The sequence below is a fragment of the Salvia hispanica genome, chromosome 3 (genome assembly GCF_029641045.1).
Source record: "Salvia hispanica isolate PSC_SH4W2 chromosome 3, Shi_PSC_v1, whole genome shotgun sequence".
In the NCBI taxonomy this organism is placed as follows: Eukaryota; Viridiplantae; Streptophyta; class Magnoliopsida; order Lamiales; family Lamiaceae; genus Salvia; species Salvia hispanica.
The window spans coordinates 10136709-10155155 of NC_142694.1; the positions used below are offsets into that span (position 1 = coordinate 10136709).

At 35.3% G+C, this 18447-nt stretch overlaps 3 protein-coding genes across 10 annotated transcripts; all 3 read right to left on the bottom strand.

Annotated features, from left to right (window-relative positions):
• Positions 1–1322: 1322 nt before the first annotated feature.
• On the bottom strand, positions 1323–6460 carry LOC125212176 (ARM repeat superfamily protein). Of its 7 annotated transcripts, none has more exons than XR_016136571.1 (11): positions 6206–6452; positions 5537–5851; positions 5193–5258; positions 4922–5061; positions 4266–4392; positions 3458–3609; positions 2859–2994; positions 2371–2455; positions 2027–2295; positions 1711–1912; positions 1323–1538 (listed from the first exon to the last, which is right to left on the bottom strand). XR_016136571.1 is itself a non-coding variant. In XM_089067409.1 (11 exons), exons 1-11 carry the CDS (start codon positions 6308–6310, stop codon positions 1520–1522), a joined length of 1560 nt encoding a protein of 519 aa, XP_088923535.1. In that variant the 5' UTR covers positions 6311–6455; the 3' UTR covers positions 1323–1519. The 7 variants fall into 7 exon arrangements, 5 of the variants coding, with proteins under 5 accessions (XP_088923535.1, XP_088923534.1, XP_047968225.1 ...); XM_089067409.1 differs by having other exon boundaries at positions 1776–1912; positions 2027–2238; positions 2859–3060; positions 6206–6455; XM_089067408.1 differs by having other exon boundaries at positions 1776–1912; positions 2859–3060; positions 6206–6454.
• A 1217-nt stretch (positions 6461–7677) lies between these two features.
• On the bottom strand, positions 7678–11034 carry LOC125214389 (uncharacterized). 2 transcript variants are annotated; one of them, XM_048115390.2, is made up of 5 exons: positions 10686–10820; positions 10487–10531; positions 8932–9897; positions 8546–8593; positions 7678–8439 (listed from the first exon to the last, which is right to left on the bottom strand). In XM_048115390.2, exons 3-5 carry the CDS (start codon positions 9841–9843, stop codon positions 8047–8049), a joined length of 1353 nt encoding a protein of 450 aa, XP_047971347.1. In that variant the 5' UTR covers positions 9844–9897; positions 10487–10531; positions 10686–10820; the 3' UTR covers positions 7678–8046. The 2 variants fall into 2 exon arrangements, with proteins under 2 accessions (XP_047971347.1, XP_047971346.1); XM_048115389.2 differs by lacking the exon at positions 10487–10531 and having other exon boundaries at positions 10686–11034.
• Positions 11035–15664: 4630 nt separating this feature from the next.
• LOC125209580 (agmatine coumaroyltransferase-2-like) lies at positions 15665–17192 on the bottom strand. The gene has a single exon (XM_048109175.2). It carries the CDS (start codon positions 17190–17192, stop codon positions 15888–15890), a length of 1305 nt encoding a protein of 434 aa, XP_047965132.1. The 3' UTR covers positions 15665–15887.
• Positions 17193–18447: the final 1255 nt, after the last annotated feature.

Sequence of the window (18447 nt, forward strand, 5' to 3'; positions counted from 1 at the left end):
TAAGAGTGCCATCAACCTAATATTCATACAAAGCACTACATAAAAAAATTATACATTCGACACTTCACAATATGCGAACAAAGGTGAATCCATATCTCAATGTTTTCACCACTAACCTTTGTAATCCTGGCCTCCTGGATAGCTACTAACACAATTTGTGTTTCTTGGTCTTCAACAGAACCTCAAGGTTCATGACAACAGAAGGCAGTTGTTTTCGTCTTCTGCTTTCAAGAGCAGCATAAACAACACGATTGATGATCAACCATTAAGAGTAGCAGTATTAAAAGAAAAATCTCTTTATAAATCTCAAAGTTAATAGGTTAGTGGGTAAGTGGCAATGGATGTCATTAGTGGGTAGTTAATCATGAAAAAAATGAAAAATCATGGTATTAATATTTCATTTAGGTTACATAACCTGATAAGCAAATTTAATAATATAATAAGTATATTAGAAAAATCTTTTTATATTATTAATGGCATTTATGTAATTATTCCCAAAACTCCCCTTTTATATATTTATAGATTAAAAAGTAACTAAACCCAACAATTTAGATACATTTCAAGTTGCATGGATGATCAAATGAAAACTCTAAATATTGTACAAACTCAAAAACTATGATCCTAGACCATTGAAAAATGTTAACAAATCATAAAAAAATATCAACAGGAATATGTCAACAGAATTTTAACGGTAGTCAATGATTGATGTTGTATTGATATTTGTTAATATTGTTTTGACATTAAAATCTTGAAATTTTATACTATATTGATATTATATTGAAACTGTGTTGAAGTTGTGTTGAGGAATTTTAAGTTTGTACAATATATAAGTTTGCATTTTATCAGTACCCTCAAGTTGCATTTGGTTGATATGTTTACTTGTGAATTTAAATGAGTATTCGATTTGTAGTTGGGTTTTTCACTAATATTGAATCGAATTGAGGAATTGAAATTTTTACCGATCGAATTATCTGAATTATTGAAATCCGAACTATAAAATTGAACCAAACTGAAAAATTAAAATTGCACAAATATTTACAAAAGAAAAATCTGAAAAGAGCAAAGTCCAAACTAAAAAAACTAAATCTATAAAATTAAATTGAACAAATATATAAAAAATTTTAATTTATTTTTGTAATTAACACAAAAATAAATATCGCATCAACCAATTAACAAATCCAAACCAACACAAATAAAGTTTGTTTTTAAGTTGTATAATAGTATTAAAAATAAAGTCAAGTTTTTACAAGTTTTTATACATCGAATCCTAACTGAACCAATAACTTAAATTTGCCAAAATTTTAAATCGAACGTAACCAAAATTTGAAAGAAACAAAACCAAATTTAAAATTTGATATAACATATGCTGAAAAGAATCACACTTGGAGCCAACTTTGAAATCCAAGATCAACTCTAGAATTGAGTTTTCACAGCACTACATTTTGAGTTCTTTCTTGATGAGAGAGCCACATCTAGGTCAAGTTCGTCCAGATCCTCATTCTAGAATCCAGATTGCCAACTATAGGCTGGTAGTAAACCTGAAACAAGATAACCATACTCAAACGTTGTCGAAAAGTTAATCTGCAAACCGTCTAAAGGGAAAGCGGTCTTTATAAGTGACTATAACGATTTAGAGACAATCAGATTCAGGAGATGAACACTGCTGTAAGTTTTGAATTTATGCAGCATAAATCGAAACAAGACACCGACCTATCTAAACATGGAGGTCAGATGCCCCACAGGTGAGTGATAGGAAACAGAGCAGTTTCTCTCACCTGGAAGCTTTGCGACAGAGATCCAACAGTTTATCAACATCTTCTTCCTTAATGCAGCAGCCTTCAGCAAAAGATGTGTTCTTTATGCTATCATCGGATGATTTCCAATACGTCAAAATATCGAAGGTTCTTTTCATCTGCCAAGTAAGTAAAGGGAACAAAGTGATAGGGAATGATGTACAAAGGAATCCTGGAAAATAAATATGTTAAATTCAAAACAATTTGCCACCATTTGTGACAAAGAAGGATACAGAAACAAGTCTGGCGTCAAGTTTAGCGCCAGAAGTATCAGAAGTACTTTGTTCTTCATGATCGGATGGGTGGGCAAGGAGTTCATCTTCAATCAGATCCAATTTGCTTGCAAGAATTGAAACGAGAAAGTTCAATATTGCTGGAGTCATCTCCCTTTCTTGAAGTACTGTCAATATTCTCGAAATAATGCTCCAAATCGCAGTCTGAGCTTCTGTGTCCTCAGAAGCAAAGGGGAACACATCAAATAGACCCTTCAAGAAGTTCAAATCTGAACAAACCAAAGTATCACGGCCAATGATTCTAATAGCTGGAACATTTTCTGCTGTATTATGGAAAGATTTACCTTGTGATAAGTCAGAAGTGAAGTGGGTTGCATCAGTAAGGATATTCGCTATCAACACTGCAGCAGTCACACAAGAACTGGCAACCTCCAGGGATGTACAATTTCAGAAGAAAAAAAAGTTAAAATCAAAACAGGAAGGTGTTATAGAACTCTCCCATTTAACACTGGAGTTGAAATGAGAAACACAGCACCAGCCTCAAGCATGTAATTCGAGATTTGTTAAAATAATTTGGGAACCGTGTTACTCTTATGAGTAGAGAACGAATGAACTCCATTTCACATGGAACATAGTTAGGTGCTGTATTGTTGATCTAGACTAATTTTGTTTCATAAAAATCAACAAACATTGCTAAAAGCCTAAAAGATTACAGTGCATAAGACTGTTAATGTTGTCTAGTATTGGGAAGCAACATACATGACATGAATATGTATTCTACCAGGTAAGGCGTGCCCGGTGATTAGTGGCATCTTTGGTAAGTATAGTATACCTCGAATTTATCAGGAAGATCGATCAGCTCTCGTGCTAATTGTAACAGCTCTTTATTTTCACATATTTCTTCTGAACAGTTATCCATAGTCGAGAGCTCTTCAATTGTCCGTAGAATCAGATCCAGCACACTATACCTGATGCAGTATGAATCAGATGAGGTAATCCAGCTGCAGTAGGTATTATTGCACCATCTTGCTAGCCTATCACATTTCGTTGATTTATGATTTACTACACTGCTATGATTCTCACCCACAAGAAGATACTATAAAAGTTAACAGAAACTGACACACAAACATATACTCCACTTCCTTTTAACCAAATATATTGTTCATATATGTCTGCAAATGTGATAGAGCGGGCACAAGTAACAAACTAACATTGGAGAAAGAAAATGTTCAAAGGTGTGAACCATAATAGAGTTATTGAGCATATATGAACCTTGGGGCATGAATTATATTTATAATCTGATAACACAAAATTTGACTGCACAACTTTAAGCACAAAATGTACAATGTGCCAACCACAGAACTGTAGCATGGCAACAACGAAACAGTGAATGCATTGTTCCAAATAATTCCAAAAGAAACAAAGTTATACCTCTCAGGCGTCCTATCTTCCTTTAATTTGGTCATTTCGAAAGCCAAGAGTTTAATCAGAAGACTTGAAAGGCCCAATTTCAACAAAGGTGGAACAAGAATAGTTGCTACTTCCTGTTGACTCTCCAAAATAGCCATCAATAAACCTACACTCTGAAAATAGAATAAAAACTTGAGATGCAGACAGAGACAATGTATAGTGAGATTGCCTAAAAAAATCACCTATAAGAAAAAATTACACATACTTAGCTAGTCATTGTTATCTTATCATTAGGGGCGGTTCTTCTTCCAAATGTAATTTTCCCACTTGAACTCCATGAGAATCAGATTAAACACTCTCAAATTATAATGACATTCTTATTTCAACATATCCTGATGTCCTGATATCTTTAAATTACAGGCAGTGGTAACAACTGAAACAGAGACAACAAAAATGTAATTGTAGCAACCAGTAGATATGACATAACTTCATTCTTAAACCAACTGTATGATACAATCAGTAGCTAAATTCTCACAACCCTATAATATTTTTGTTGATTCTGCACCATCTTATTCATGGAAATACCAAAATATTTATTTACCCCTCCTCAGTGTATAGACTAATATAAAAATATTTCATGATCTAATCATCTGAAATCCTCTAAGCTCAACTTTATCAGGAAATTACTTGCGTAAGGTACTAGCTAGTACTATACAAAGATTTTACTCAAACCTTAGTAACAGGAATAACCGACAATTACGGCATGCATTACTTAATTTGCAGACTAGCAACTTTTAAATGGAGATAAGACCGAGTTACTGGTTTTCACCCTTTCAATAAGCTGTGGATTCAGGGCATTTTCAGCAATCCAGAGGATACGAGAGAGGATATGCTCCGGCTGCAATGCTTCTGCCCAAATAATACCTTCACCTCCTTGCAGGCACAAGCTTAACACCCTAAAATGGAAAATTAGTCAGAGTAAGCTTAATGTGTCACCTCAATCAGTACAATGCAAATGAATGAGCTATGTATTTGCAAACTCCGCCCTGTTGAATCTGACTACTATCATTTGGACGACAAGCATCCACAGTATGAGGTATGCTGAACTACATGTAATTGAGACAACATCATACACAATTAACCTTGCATTTAATAACATCACATACTGATGGTGTTTACTGTACATTAAAAGCACAATGTACTTGTATCCCACCGGCTGAGAGAATAAAAGCAGTTGGGAATATAAGAAAGGAAGTACTCTTGATTATATTTTTTTCAAATTGAAGGTTTTATCAGAGAATAAACTTTGTTTTCACCAAACAATGGCCCTAACATGAAAGTACACTAGTCAGAAGTAGTTCTCACTGCTTTAATATCAGGATAAGTCATTCTACTAAGTTACCTCTTGCATTTGTCCATATATTAAAAAGTTTAAACTTATCTCAGCAGGAGACAAACTATCTGAAAACAATGGACATCAATTACCTGCAGGCCTCACAGAGGCAAGGTACATCATCAATAAGTAATTGCTCAACTATAGCTCCAACCATTCCATTAACAGAGGCTATACATTTTCTGGCAGTTTCATGGCAAGCAAGGTTTCCGATGATTCCAAGACTAATCTCCTGTAACGGAAAACAACCTTAATACGTGAATCCGACAAGCTTTAAGGAAGTCAATATATGTCTTGATGCATGTTAAACAATCAAAATAGCTACAACAATCAGACACGCATGTCAAACTAAGAGTTACTTACAGTAATACGCGAGGATGGAGAAACTGCAAGACTAGCCAAAAGCACTTCAAGGATGAGATTTTGAACCTACATATGAATATTCGATATGAGTTAATTTGGATCATATCATAATCTTCAGAACAATATGAAAGGTACAAACTCCACACCCAAAGTATCAAATTTAGCTATTGACTTCAAGATAGATGCTTTCGACTTTAGATAATGTTTTTTTTCAGTTAGCTCTTTATCATATTGGCGTTTTCCCGCTTAAGCTAACTTACAGATAAGTTTGTTAGCATATGGGGGAGGCGCATACGGATTTGAGCAAAAAATAAAATTTAAACGATAATGATGATGACAGGTACCATAAATTGAGCATGATCTTCACTTGCGGCAAGATCCCATAAAATACATCCACATTCTTCCCAAGTTCGTTCTCCAACAGTTCCTCCTTCATCTTTATAACCATTCGACAGTTCTCGTCCCTCTAATTTATCATGGTTCTCAGAAGATTCCATTGCTTCAGCTTCTCCGCCATTTTCAGGCAAGTTTGTGGCATCCTCTATTACGCCTTCAGCTGCTGGTTCTTCACGAACCAAACCATTCACATCCGATGGCAGAAGTCTCCTTATCAAAGATATCACGTAACTTGGATCAACCGTTGTTGATACATCGAATGACTGCACCAAAAAAAAATCATAAACTCACCATTATCTCCATCTTTAATCAGCAGCCTAATCACAATACTCTTTATCTCCCTTCTCAATGCCAAGTAAGCCATACTTCCAACAATAATAGTAATTTATAATGCTCACCAACTAAGCATCATAACTTAATCACAAAAGGCAAAAAATAGATGTTTCTGTGCAGCAATTTGTCGAACACATAGGGCGCATGACCGTAAAGCATATAAATTTGATATAAAAAGATCCGGAAAAAGGCCGGAAGTAGACGGATATATTGCAATTGGCGCAAATACACATTAATAAAAACAGTAAAAGGATATAAAATCAATAGAATTTGAGGCAAAGTACCTCGTGAGGAGGTGCGGAAGGGTTCTGATAAGGCGGCTCACGTAACTCCCCTAACTCTTCCACTCCATCACCGTGATCGTGCTCTTCAGAAGCTGAATTTGACATTTCTTCAATTAGCTCTTGCGTTTTGAGCTATGGTTTATGCTTTTCTCGATTTTGTTTCAATTTTCCCGCTGCTTTTTCTACCTCGAAAAGTTTTATTCGTTACTCATTTTGTTAGCAGTAATAATTTATTTTTATCTCATGATTTTCAATTTATATAAAATACTCCTATCTTTTTAGAATGAATATTCATTGTCCTTTTTTTTAGCATTTTATACTACTGCTACTACTACTACTACTAAAATGTACAGTTCTTAATTTTAAAGCAGCAAAAAGTAAATATTGATCAATATTTAATCTAGAGGTGAATGGAGTCGTTTGATAATTTTATTTATTCAATATGTTATTATGAAAGTCATGGGCTAGACTAGAATTTGGCAAACTAGATTGTTTTTTTGCCATTCACCCTAAAATAACAGAACCCTAATTCATAGAAAGGATACAAATTAAAACTAATAAATAATATTGATCAATAACCTTCCTTTTACCTAATGACTCTATTCAATTAAATTGGGGAAACAAATAAGTACGAAAATAAATTAGAGAATTTATGAATGGGAAAGATACAAACTCCATGTATAATGAACCACCCTTGCAACACAAAGTAGCATATGCTACGATTTCCATAAACTACCGAGCTTAGGGTAGTACGGATATGTGAATATCGATACTATTCTACATACTCCACATTATTTACCAAAACGACTTTCCTTACCAAATCTGAAAAACCCCATATCTTGAAAGCGAGTTGTACTACGATGATTATGACGTGGAGAGGCAGAGCTCCCGGAGCTGGAGAGGCTTGCGCTGATCGGGTATCAGATCCCTCGCCTTGTCTTGAATGCTCCCAAGCTTAGGATTCTTGAAATCTCTTTTTATGATAGTGTAGAAGAGACATCTGCTCCGTTGCTTACCTTGTTTACATGTCATAGTTGTTCAAAGATGAATCTCCCAATGCTGAAGGATCTCTGTTTAAACATTTCTAGTGGTGTTAAATTCGATGCGGTAGAATTGCACAACTTAGTTAGGATGTTTTTTTATCTCTCCTTGGCTTCTTTTATTCAGTTGCTTACCTCGTTTACCATGCTTTAGAAGTTCAAAGCTTCCTCTCCCAATGTTGGAGGAAGTCTATTTAAGCATATGTGAATTTTCAGAGTACTAAACATGCTTAGTATTTACCTAAAATTATGAATCAAGTACTTTTAAGAGTAAATGTACCCAAATTCTTTGTATGCAAAGAGAATATGCCATTAGAATTACTTTTATTTATTTGTGTTTACGTTTTAAGATTTTTATTCATAATAGCTGAGAATGTTTTTTAGGCTTTTTCATCTTTTTTATATCATTATGAATATAGTTATACTCGAAAATAGTATAATTTCCAACATCCAACTATTCGGACAAACTCAAAAAGGAACACAAATATAGTACTAGTACAAATTAAGTTCCAAAAAAAAAAACCAAGCCTAGATCAATAAAGTGACAAATTCCACCAACCATAAGAATTCGAACATTTTACAGACATCTGTTCTGTGTGGTAATATGTCAAACGCAAGTTAGGATTTGTCTTTCCACCCTCATTCTCCCTTTTGCATTCGAAAATTGAAAGAATTGGTCACTGATCATCATCCTCAACATAATCCAGACGAACGAGAAAATGGCCGTTCGTACGGGGATATCGAGGAAGCGCCAGAAAGGAGTACCAGTAGAAATCAAAGAGCTTGCCTGATCAAAATTTATCATGGTGCTACAGAGCTTGCCGCAGATTTGGAATCTTTTGATGTGGTGTCGATAACGATGTTCCCCACTCGGACTTCCATTGTCTCTGTCGCATCCTTCTCAGTCTTGTTCTCGGGGCCACCATTCTCCACCTCCTTGAGTTTATTAGAAGGGGTGATGTGCCTTCCACTGATCCATGGATGATTAAGACACTGAGCTGCTGTCAGCCTTTTCTCGGGCACAAAATCTAGTATCTGAGTAAGGAAATCAGCCGTCTCAGTTGCATCCTTCTCGTTGAGCTCGTATTTTTCTCTGAGAACCTTAGTGAGAGGCCAGAAGCGTAATCTTCTGATGTGCCTCAGATCTCCAAATCTGTTGAAGAAGTCTCGTGAATATCGCCCACCCAATGCGATCTGCAGATAGGTTTAACAAGGTTTTATATACGCAGAAGGTTCAATCAATTGATTTGGAAATCATATCGAGTTGGGGTATTATCGACACTGATAAACAAACTCTTACCTTGCGTGGCATCATCCCAAGAAGCTCCATCATCAGCGCCAAATGATCCTTCAGATTATAACATAAAATCAGTAATTTAAGACTATATAAGTGAATAAGGAATCTAACATCACATTATGTGCTTTATGAAAGGGATGGCGAGGCTGAAAGATCATTTTGAAAGTCAAATTTCTACCTGAAACAGCCAATTGGCTTGGGGCGGGCATCACTTATAGGTCATATTTTGTTTTCTACTTTGGTAAAGTGCAATATTGGCGGTTTCTGTCCTTCATTACTGATTATCATTGATTTCATTTGATCTAAGGTACCATTTATGTAACAAAAAGTTGGGGTGGGGGGATCTGCAATTGCTTATAGGTGTTTATACAAAACTGAGGTGCACATACCTCATCGCGGTCGTAGTTGTCACCGCTATGTGGATCAAAAAGAACATCTCCAGTGACGAGCTCAAAGCAAATGCAGGCAAATGACCACATATCAGCAGACGTAGAGTACTTGGATCCTAAAATGACCTCAGGGCACCTATACTGCCTAGTTTGAATGTCACTGGTGAACTGCTTGTAAGTCCAGCAGGCGTTCCCAAAATCCACCAATTTGCATTTCAGTTCAACCTCAGCCAAGAGCTTCTGCCTTGCTGACCGGCTGCCTCTCTTGTTGCCTTTTGTTCCTTGGCATGCACCATTTTCCCCACCACTGGTTGCTTCGGTAACTGATTTATTGCTTCGTTTGTCAATGGACCTTCCATTAGCATTATCATCCCTCTGAGATTCTTCAGGTCCACTTGCCTCATTATCTGGCTCAGTTTCTTCCTTCCCAGCACACTTCTGAGCAGCTCGCTTAGCCTTTTTCCGGATCTTCTTTTTCTGGTTCTTAGTCAGATCACCACGAGAAACCTTAGCATCTTTAGATGCCTCCGGCTCTGACACAATCTTGCTTTTATTGGAAGGGAGTATAAGTTCTGCACCTGATTTTCTAGGATCTTTAGCTGGATCTATCGTTGAAAGAAGTAATATGTTCTCTGGCTTCAGATCTGTGTGTATTATCGACAGTTGCCGGTGCAAATAATCCAATCCCGCTAAAATGTGGAAGCATATTTCTTTAACCATGTGAAGCGGCACCCCTCTGTAGTCTGAATACTTAATCAGGGTCAAAAGATTGTCGCCTAAGTACTCAAAGACCATGCAAACATGTTGCCCATTTGGCCCTGAATGCTTGAAGTGATCCAAAAGCTTCACCACACATTTCTTATCTTCCGGATCTCCTTCGGCAATTTGCTTTAGAATAGTGATCTCGTCCATTGCTGCTTCTGTATAGTGTTGCGCACTCTTTTGTACTTTCAAAGCTACATGTATCTATTAGCAGATAAGAAAACAGAAAAAAGGAAGATAAATATATCAGACCCCATTTAATAACCAAGACAACTTGGCATTTTCTAAACTATAGCTCAAGCAGTCTTAAAGACACCAAACCCCTCCCCATCCCTAACTCGGACACACACAAACAGACATACACAACGCACATCGACACATCTTGCTTGCTCAACTATCTACTCCCAATATGTGAATCCTCTAACAGAAAATTATACCCAATTCAAGTGAGACAACAAGTAAGCAACCTCATTTTATTTCAACAGGAGTTGATCTTTACAAGTTACAACACACACCTTCGAACTTTATACTGAGTAAAGATTATGTAATACTAAGAGCAAGAGAAGAAAATCTCTTGAAGTTCATGACTCAATTGTTCTACAACAATATAGTAAACTCAATCAACATGGTTAACCAGTAATGAACATTTCTAATAACACATAGCTAGCTAACTTCTTTAAAACAGAAACAAGATAAGCAACAATGTGTACAACAAGAAGCAATAAACCAAAGAAAACACCCCTCTCACAGCAAATAGGCATGTTCAATTTAAACAGTTACTACATTTTATTACCCCCACAGCTCAAACCTATTGAACCTTCTTCAACAAATGAGCATCCTATACAAAAAGAAAACACATAATCGGAATCTCGAAAAGTTTCATCCAATCGAAAACCACAGTATTCAATAGATTGGGAATATTATAATGAGAGATTGCACACAAATAAACGGTAAATGTTTGAAGGTATGTTTGAGTATATACAGAAACATACTGATTTCTGAGTGTCCCAGGCTAGCCAGACGGTGGAGAAGTGTCCCCAGCCAAGCTTGCTCTGGATAACGTATCTTCCGTGTTTGAAGGTGTCGCCGACGCGCACGGCGTGGTATCCGCCGCGCCGGTAGTCATCGGTCCCCTCGTCCTCCGAGGTGTAGTCGCTGGTCTCGCTCCGGTCGTCGCCGTTCGTATCCACCGCCGTCGCCTCCTCCGCCATTAGTTGATTCAACCAAAATCGGAGGATTTGAAGATGATCGGAGATCCCGTAGCCCTAGATTCTTCTCATCAGAAATTAGGGTTTTATTATTTCATTTCTTTTTGTTGGCCAAGAAAATCAGATATTATTGCGGTTTTTTTTTTTTTTTTGAATTTATTATGGAAATGTTAATTGGAATTGGAGATGCAGCTAATTCAATTATTCATTGGTAATAGTAAAAGTTGGATTTGTTGAGATGTGGAGTTATGGTCTCCATGGAAACTAGCTTTTTGCGATATTTGAGAAATCAAATTAAAACTAAATTAAATGATTTTTGGGAGATTTTAAATCGAATCCTCCAGTATAAAATCGATTTTATTAGTAATATTATTTCCTATTGATTGTCCAAATTTGGCATTTCGAAATATAGATTCTAGATGATTGTATGAAGTCCAAATCAATTTTCTTAGGACCAGTTGAAGTTCACCAAAATTTGGCAAAATGCTGTGGTATTGTCCAAATTATAGAGGGGTCCAAGCATCTCATAGACCTAAATTGCATTAATTTTTGTTGCTATTTTCATCGACTTTATACAACATTGATAATACTCCATATACGAATACAGAATGTATGCAGATTGAGTGGAGAGTTTGAATTGAATAATTAGGAATTTTCGAATGTAAAAAGAAAATCATATGCATATACATACTTGTTTATTATGCAATTTGAGTGTAGAGTTTAAATCGAATAATTTGGAATTTTCGAGTATAAAGAGGAAATCTTATTTGTTTTTGGAGATCATTAGCGATGCATGGTTTTCTGCATACTGATGTCCGAATTTGGACTTCGTAAATTTATCTTATTTTGCCACGAATGAAAACAAGATTTATCAAATCAATTAGGTGACACACTAAAATTTGGCATATATTACCTTCGTCCGCCGTTAGGTGTTCCAATTCACTATTTTAGTCCGTTCGCGATTAAGAATCCTAGCTTACTTTTACTATAAAAATGTGTCTCACACTTCACTATCTTCCACTCACTTTCCTTTATATTTCATAAAATATGTTAATAACAGATAGCATGAGTATATATTAAGGGAGGGAAAGGAAATGGTGGATTGTGCATATTATTTCCTAAGTAAGTGATGAGATAAAAAGTAACATGATATCCATGAAAAATCCATGAAAAATGCACTGAAAAAAGAATTTAAAGGATGAGTTTTGGATGGCCTAACCCACTTTACTCTGCCATGTGGGCTCGTTCGATCACATTTCAACGGACCTGCCAGCTGCATGCGGCTCCCAGCGTACAGGGGCCCAGGCGCGTGCATGCTATATATGCGACAGAGTGACAGGTCACCATAGTTTTATGTAGCACTTTTTTTTTTTTCTTTTTACATTTTCTCATTTATTTTCCTTTTTCTTAATTTTTTTATTATCTAATGTTTTCCCTTTTCTTATTCTTCTATGAAATGGAGCAATATTACAGTATACTTCATCCGTGCCACGAAACATTACTCATAACTATATTAAGAAATTCAAGCTATGTAAAGAAATTTATAACTATATTGGTAAAAAAAAAAGAACAAAGAAAATACGTTAAACTAATGGGCTAAGAAAAAACTGATTTCTAATATTTGGGTCAACGAGAACCCTTGAAAGCCCACGATCTTATCTAACTAGGCCCTTCTTTGTATTGGGCTATTAATTTGTTCACAAAATCCATTTGCGCATATATATTTTAAGGAAAATATTCAAATTTTATACAACAATGTTTTTAGTGTATTCTTATCAAACCGGATATATTCAGTGAAAAAATTGAACTCGTCAAACCAATATTTGATGTAATCTCACTAATGAATGTGCATAAATTTTATAATAATATATGATTATATTCTATTATCATAAGGGTGTCTTAGACAATTTATCAGGTAAATCGAGTAAGACTAAACATGTAGGAGTACAAATAATTTTAAAACACACTTTTCACAAAAAAAATTTAAACACATTTTTTCATATCAATACATATAAATTTTAGGCTTTTTTTTCTTATATGGAAAGGAGCCTCGTTTTTTTACATTTTATAAGATGTTTAAATAGAAAATATGACGAGCTACTCCAAAATTGGCTGCTCCACTATTGGTAATTTGTAGTTTGTAATTTAATTTTTTTAAAAAAAGAGCTACTCTACAAAATTAGGTCCATGAATAGCAACATTACAAAAAATTATAACAAAACTATTATAGAAGTAAAATAGGTGGAAGAAAACAAAACAACTAACTTCATCCACTAGAGAAGAATTGTCTCGCATAAACTCCAAATCGAAGAACTTATATTTTGAACAGTAAATCACATAACACACGCCAACCAAACAAACTCACGCATAGAAAATAGATAAACTTGTCATTTAAATCAAAACTTTTGATTGGTCTAGTCAATACCATAACTTTTAAAAGTATTGAATGGAACCATAACTTTGGTACCTTCCATTCTTCCAAAATTGTCTCATACAACTAAAATTCTGATAAAGTTTGCTATTTATATTATAGTAATTGTTATTACTTCTAGAAAAATCTGGCATTTTATAGTGGTCAATTTTAAATAATTGTTATTTATATGATATAATGATAAAAAAAATTATGCAAAAATTCAATAAATTTCATCATAATTGTACTCTAGTTACAAAAATATAAAAATTAGAAACATTACAGTTTGATTAGCTATTTTAGAAATTATGAATAACTAGATATCCTTATGATTAAATGACAAATTCTCTTTCAAAGATATATTTAAATTTCAGCCCGAAAAGTGAAGTAGGCGACGTTACGAGAAAACTCGAAAATTCACACCTAATTATGATTTAAAATCTGAACGACAAAACCAAATTTGTTGTCGTCGCAAACCATAAGTCAAAATCATATAGGATATCGATTAATTAACATAGAAAACAAGTCAATTAAAATGATTGTGAAAACGACTCACAATATATGTAGTGCAATAACAAGTGATTAAGTAGCTGCATGACAGGTTAACTATAATCATACATGTCACGTTGCAAACGCAAAGTTCCAATTCTTTACGCAATTGGTTAGGTTGGATATTATATTTATTTTTCTAATTTCAATTTATCTGGGCTGAATTTGGTTTAGAGTATATTTTTATAATTTAAGTACATATTACAAACATATTAAACATGCATGATGCTGTCATTACCTAATACTTTTTGACATTTTAATTTTACTACAACTTACGCAAATCTTTCTAGTTCATTTGTGATCATCCCCAAAATCAGTCTAGATTCATCTAGGACTAACATTAATCAATCCCATTGTTGATGCGAACTTCTTTATTTCTTTTCTTCTTCACTTTCTTCATTCAAGCTTCATTTTTGCCTCGACTCTCGACTTATGAACGGAAAATGAATCCCAATAGGTCTAAAAGCACTCTAAAATGGAAGAATTCTACGGGATAACCTAACAATAGCATTCTGTTTGATTAACATCAATTTGGTCTCTTTAGCTCTCACAATTCTAAAGAGAAATAAATATAAAACCATTTATTCTTTTAGATGTTTTTTCGTACAATACATTATAAGTTATGGTTCTCCTTAATTAGTCAAAATTTATGAATGGTTGGAAAGGCGAGTTTGGTGAAGATATTGAATTTCAGTTAATTAAGTAATTAATAATGTAGACAAAAATATAAGTTTATATGTGGGCTCGTGAACCATGAAACAGTTATACTATATTTATCTGAGTTTTAGAGAAAGCGGAAAATTTAATTCTTTTGTCAAATACTAAAATCACTACAACAACAAACAAAAGTTAAAGGATATTTTTTAATACAACTAAGGGCTCTAATTTGTGGTTCTAAATATATCACCAACGCTTCAAAAAACGTTCTTATTGTTAGTGTCCATGCTAAAATTAGAGGACACAAACGGAAGCGTCCTAAAAAACTAAAGATTAAGTTAATATGTCCTTCATTTAGGAACACTTTCTTTTGCTTCCTAAATTGTTGTTATTTTTAAAAAAAAAAATCCAATGCAAGTAATTGCGTCTCAATTTTTGTGTCCTTAAAAAACAAGTTTTTATACGGTATATACACTATTTAATAAGGGATTTTCCAACTTTCTCCGTTGGAGAGTCGTATTGATAATTGATCACCTGCATAATTTGATCAAACCAGGAACGAATTACCCAACAAGATAAGTATTTATTCTATTATGTAATCCACTTGCTCAACATGCAATATCAATAATAATCTAGATCTTATTATTGTTCGAAAATTTTTGTTGCGTATCATTAGATGATGACAATAATTCGTAGCATGTATTTTGATGTCAAAGTCGTAAATAAGATAAGATCTCATCATATGCTAAAGGTATATACTAGGATATATATTCTCCAAAAAATTTACATTGATATTACCTATCATATATGTTAAGAGAAACAAGAATTCTCCTACAATTTGCATTGTAATTATCCATTACAACTCTTCATTTTGGATGTAAACAACTCAACTTTGTGAAGAAGCGGCTTTTGGTATGGAATAAAAATATGCATACAATTAACAAACAAGAATTGTTATTATTCAAGTTGAAAGATAATAACGTACTTAATATTTAGGAGAAAATTAAATTGAATAGTAGCAAGTATATGGGTAGCCACCAACACATTTAATTAATTTCCCCCCTCACATCTTACTTCCACATACGCAGGACTATCTACTTAATTAGTCCAAATAACACCGGGAAAATAAAATTAAAAAACTAGAAAAAACAATAAACAAAAACTGTATTATTGGATATTATATAACCAAGTTACAAAAGAGTAGGTAAGGTATTTCCCAATATCACCAAATATAATATTTCAACTACATATAGAAATTAAACAACAAACAAATATAATCAAAATCAAACTATAGCTTTAGCTAGCATGCATGCATAACCAAATTCGACGATAAAGAGGATATAATTAGGGTTTTGTCCTTTTCCGACAACCTAATCAAGAGAATAGCAAATCTCTTTGAATGTCTCCAAACTTTGTTGAAACAATGGAACAAAGACTTCTATGCCTCCATCTCCCAAGAATGAGGGCAAAAGAAACAACATCCCTTCCACCGGCGAGAACGACGGCATGAAAATGTACGGCCCACCGCATCCAAAATCGAGGTCGTAGAACGGAAACCTCAGCCAGCTATCGACCTCCAAATCGGGCCACAAAATCGGATTGGACGACGATTCCGTGTTCGTGACGAGCTCCCCGTCATCCTTCACCTCGTGGGTGGCAAAGTCGATGAACGACTTGAAGTAGTCGTCGTTCACCTTCACGATCGCCTCGTGCAGAAGCCTGGTCGCGTACGAGAGCGGCTCGTGGAGAAGGTCTTTCACTTTTGTTGTAACGAAAGCCCAGAGGACTAGGTTTCCAAAGTACTCATTTGGCACTTTAGGGTTTAGCCTCGACCGGCCGTCGACCGAGATTCGTAGCTTGGTCGTGTCGGAATGGTTTAGGCCCCGTGCCCGGGTTATGGACCTCCAGAGATGAGCCAATAGGGTTTCAATAGTGGTGTACCGCTTGTTGTTGTGGGAGGCCTTGGCCTTGAGCTTCGAGATGAACTCAGCACTGTAATGAACTTTGTGCACCACGATGTCGTTCGTGTCGTGGTCGATCAAGGGGTAGGTTTTCTTGAAATTCCTAGGTATGTATTCCGCCCCTCGATGTTGGAATTTGACTTCTGGTGGGCATCGAGGGGGGAATATTGTGCGGTCATCAAAAGGGAGGGGGCTTATCATAAGCCCCCTAGTGGCCTGGCCCCACGCAACTAAAAAGTTGCTGGATGAGTGGCCATCTGCCACACGGTGGTGGGCAGTAAATCCCACCACCATAGACCCACAAGAGAATCTAGTGAGCTGGACTTGCACAAGTTCCGATACGTCCTTCACGCCAGGGTGGAGGGTCAACAGAAAAGGGGACGGTTTGAGGAGCATCGTGCGATCGAGGGGATAATCGACGAATGCCTCCACAAACCTGACGCCCTCGTCGTTCAGGAGAACGACGAGGTTCCCGTCGCTATCTTCCCCGATCCTTCCCGCCCACGCGCGATATGCCGCCAGTGCCTTCCGGAGCCCTAGCTCGATGGCGGCATTCGATTGGGTGGGAGGGTTGTAGGCATATATCACGGCTATGTGTTGGTCATATGTAGCCTTGTCAAAGACTGACAATGGGACAAAATCCGATGTTGTAAGAGGAGTGGTGTCTTGATAGAAAGGCTTGACAAGCCTAGTGCTTTCTATCTTCACCTTCATTTTTTTTTAGGAAAGTTGAGAAAGGTTGTTATTTGAGTGATATTGTGAATGGCATATCATGGGCTATATATATAAGTGAGATTTCAATTTATGATTTATCTATTTAGTTACCACTTTAGATTACGTGTGTTTCTGTTACACCGAAGTTGTACTGTTTGGAGGTGCAATAATATTGATTAAAATTGCCAACAACTCTTGGTGTTGATAGCTGTTTTTTGTGGGTTTGGTAAGAAATATACTACTTATTTGTTTGTTTTACTTTTACTTTTTTCTTTAATTTGGGTACTTATATTTGACTTGTGAGTGCTATCCAATTTTTTCACAGGGGCCACAATTGGGTCTCTATTTGGGACGTGGCTACTAGTGTAGGTTTAAGAAGATAGAAAAATGGTTGGCTTTTTTCTAGCATTCATATGATCCTATCTTTGTCACTTTTGAAATTTTGCATCTAGACATAAACATGTAATTTGTGAGATGGTTTTGGGTTTACGTATATAGACAGTTCGGTTTCCACTACTTGTTCTGTGCTAATATATCTCGACTCGTCTTCTCACTACTTCGATTACAAATTTACAATAGGTCTCGTTATTACCCACATATCATTCCATTCCTATGACTAGTTTATCTTTGATAAGTATTGTGATATATCTCATATGTATCTCGTATTATTGCCTATTATATTCCAAAGGATAATTGCCGAATGATAAGGAAATGTATAGTGATTTTGTGGTTTTATTTGGCATATCTTTAATATTACGTTATTTTACAAGTAGATTGGTGAGGTGAGGTGAGGATTCAGAGTTCAAGTTTGACTCTTCTCTATCCAAAGAAAGAAAATGAAAGTGATGATTCAAACTTTATTCTTCTCTTTGCATTTAATAAAATAATTGGAGGATTGAGAAATATTTGCATTTTACACGCAATAATTAGATTTTGCGCCTTCTTTAAGTATGTAGTCTTAAATACATTCCGAGTCATACATAAGTCATGTTTTTAGAATTTTTTGTCCACAGTAGTGATTCAATTAATAATTTAATATATGTATGACACTTGACTCATGTGTATTTGGGAAACTTCTTATGGAGTATTTTTCAATCTTATGGTTAGTGCCTTTGTGGTGTCTTATAATTTTTTATTTTATTTTATTTTTTTGGGTAATTAGACCAAGCTTGCTCTCTGAGCATAAAAAGTGCTCATGGTCACACAATTTATACAACCGACTCCACAAAGGCACAAACCATGAGTTGTACGGATT

Bases quoted from the DNA above. Each gene is read 5' to 3' on its own strand.
- LOC125212176 (XM_089067406.1), bottom strand. From the start codon at position 6,310: ATGTCAAATTCAGCTTCTGAAGAGCACGATCACGGTGATGGAGTGGAA. The intron at 3,610-4,265 runs GTGAAAACCAGT...TTCTATTTTCAG, and splicing joins ATCCACAGCTTATTGAAAGG to AGTGTAGGTTTATTGATGGC. The intron at 2,456-2,858 runs GTATACTATACT...ACATCCCTGGAG, and splicing joins ATCTTCCTGATAAATTCGAG to GTTGCCAGTTCTTGTGTGAC.
- LOC125214389 (XM_048115389.2), bottom strand. From the start codon at position 10,904: ATGGCGGAGGAGGCGACGGCGGTGGATACGAACGGCGACGACCGGAGC. The intron at 9,898-10,685 runs GTATGTTTCTGT...ATCTGCTAATAG, and splicing joins CCTGGGACACTCAGAAATCA to ATACATGTAGCTTTGAAAGT. The intron at 8,440-8,545 runs GTAAGAGTTTGT...ACCTATCTGCAG, and splicing joins TTGGGATGATGCCACGCAAG to ATCGCATTGGGTGGGCGATA.
- LOC125209580 (XM_048109175.2), bottom strand. From the start codon at position 17,192: ATGAAGGTGAAGATAGAAAGCACTAGGCTTGTCAAGCCTTTCTATCAA.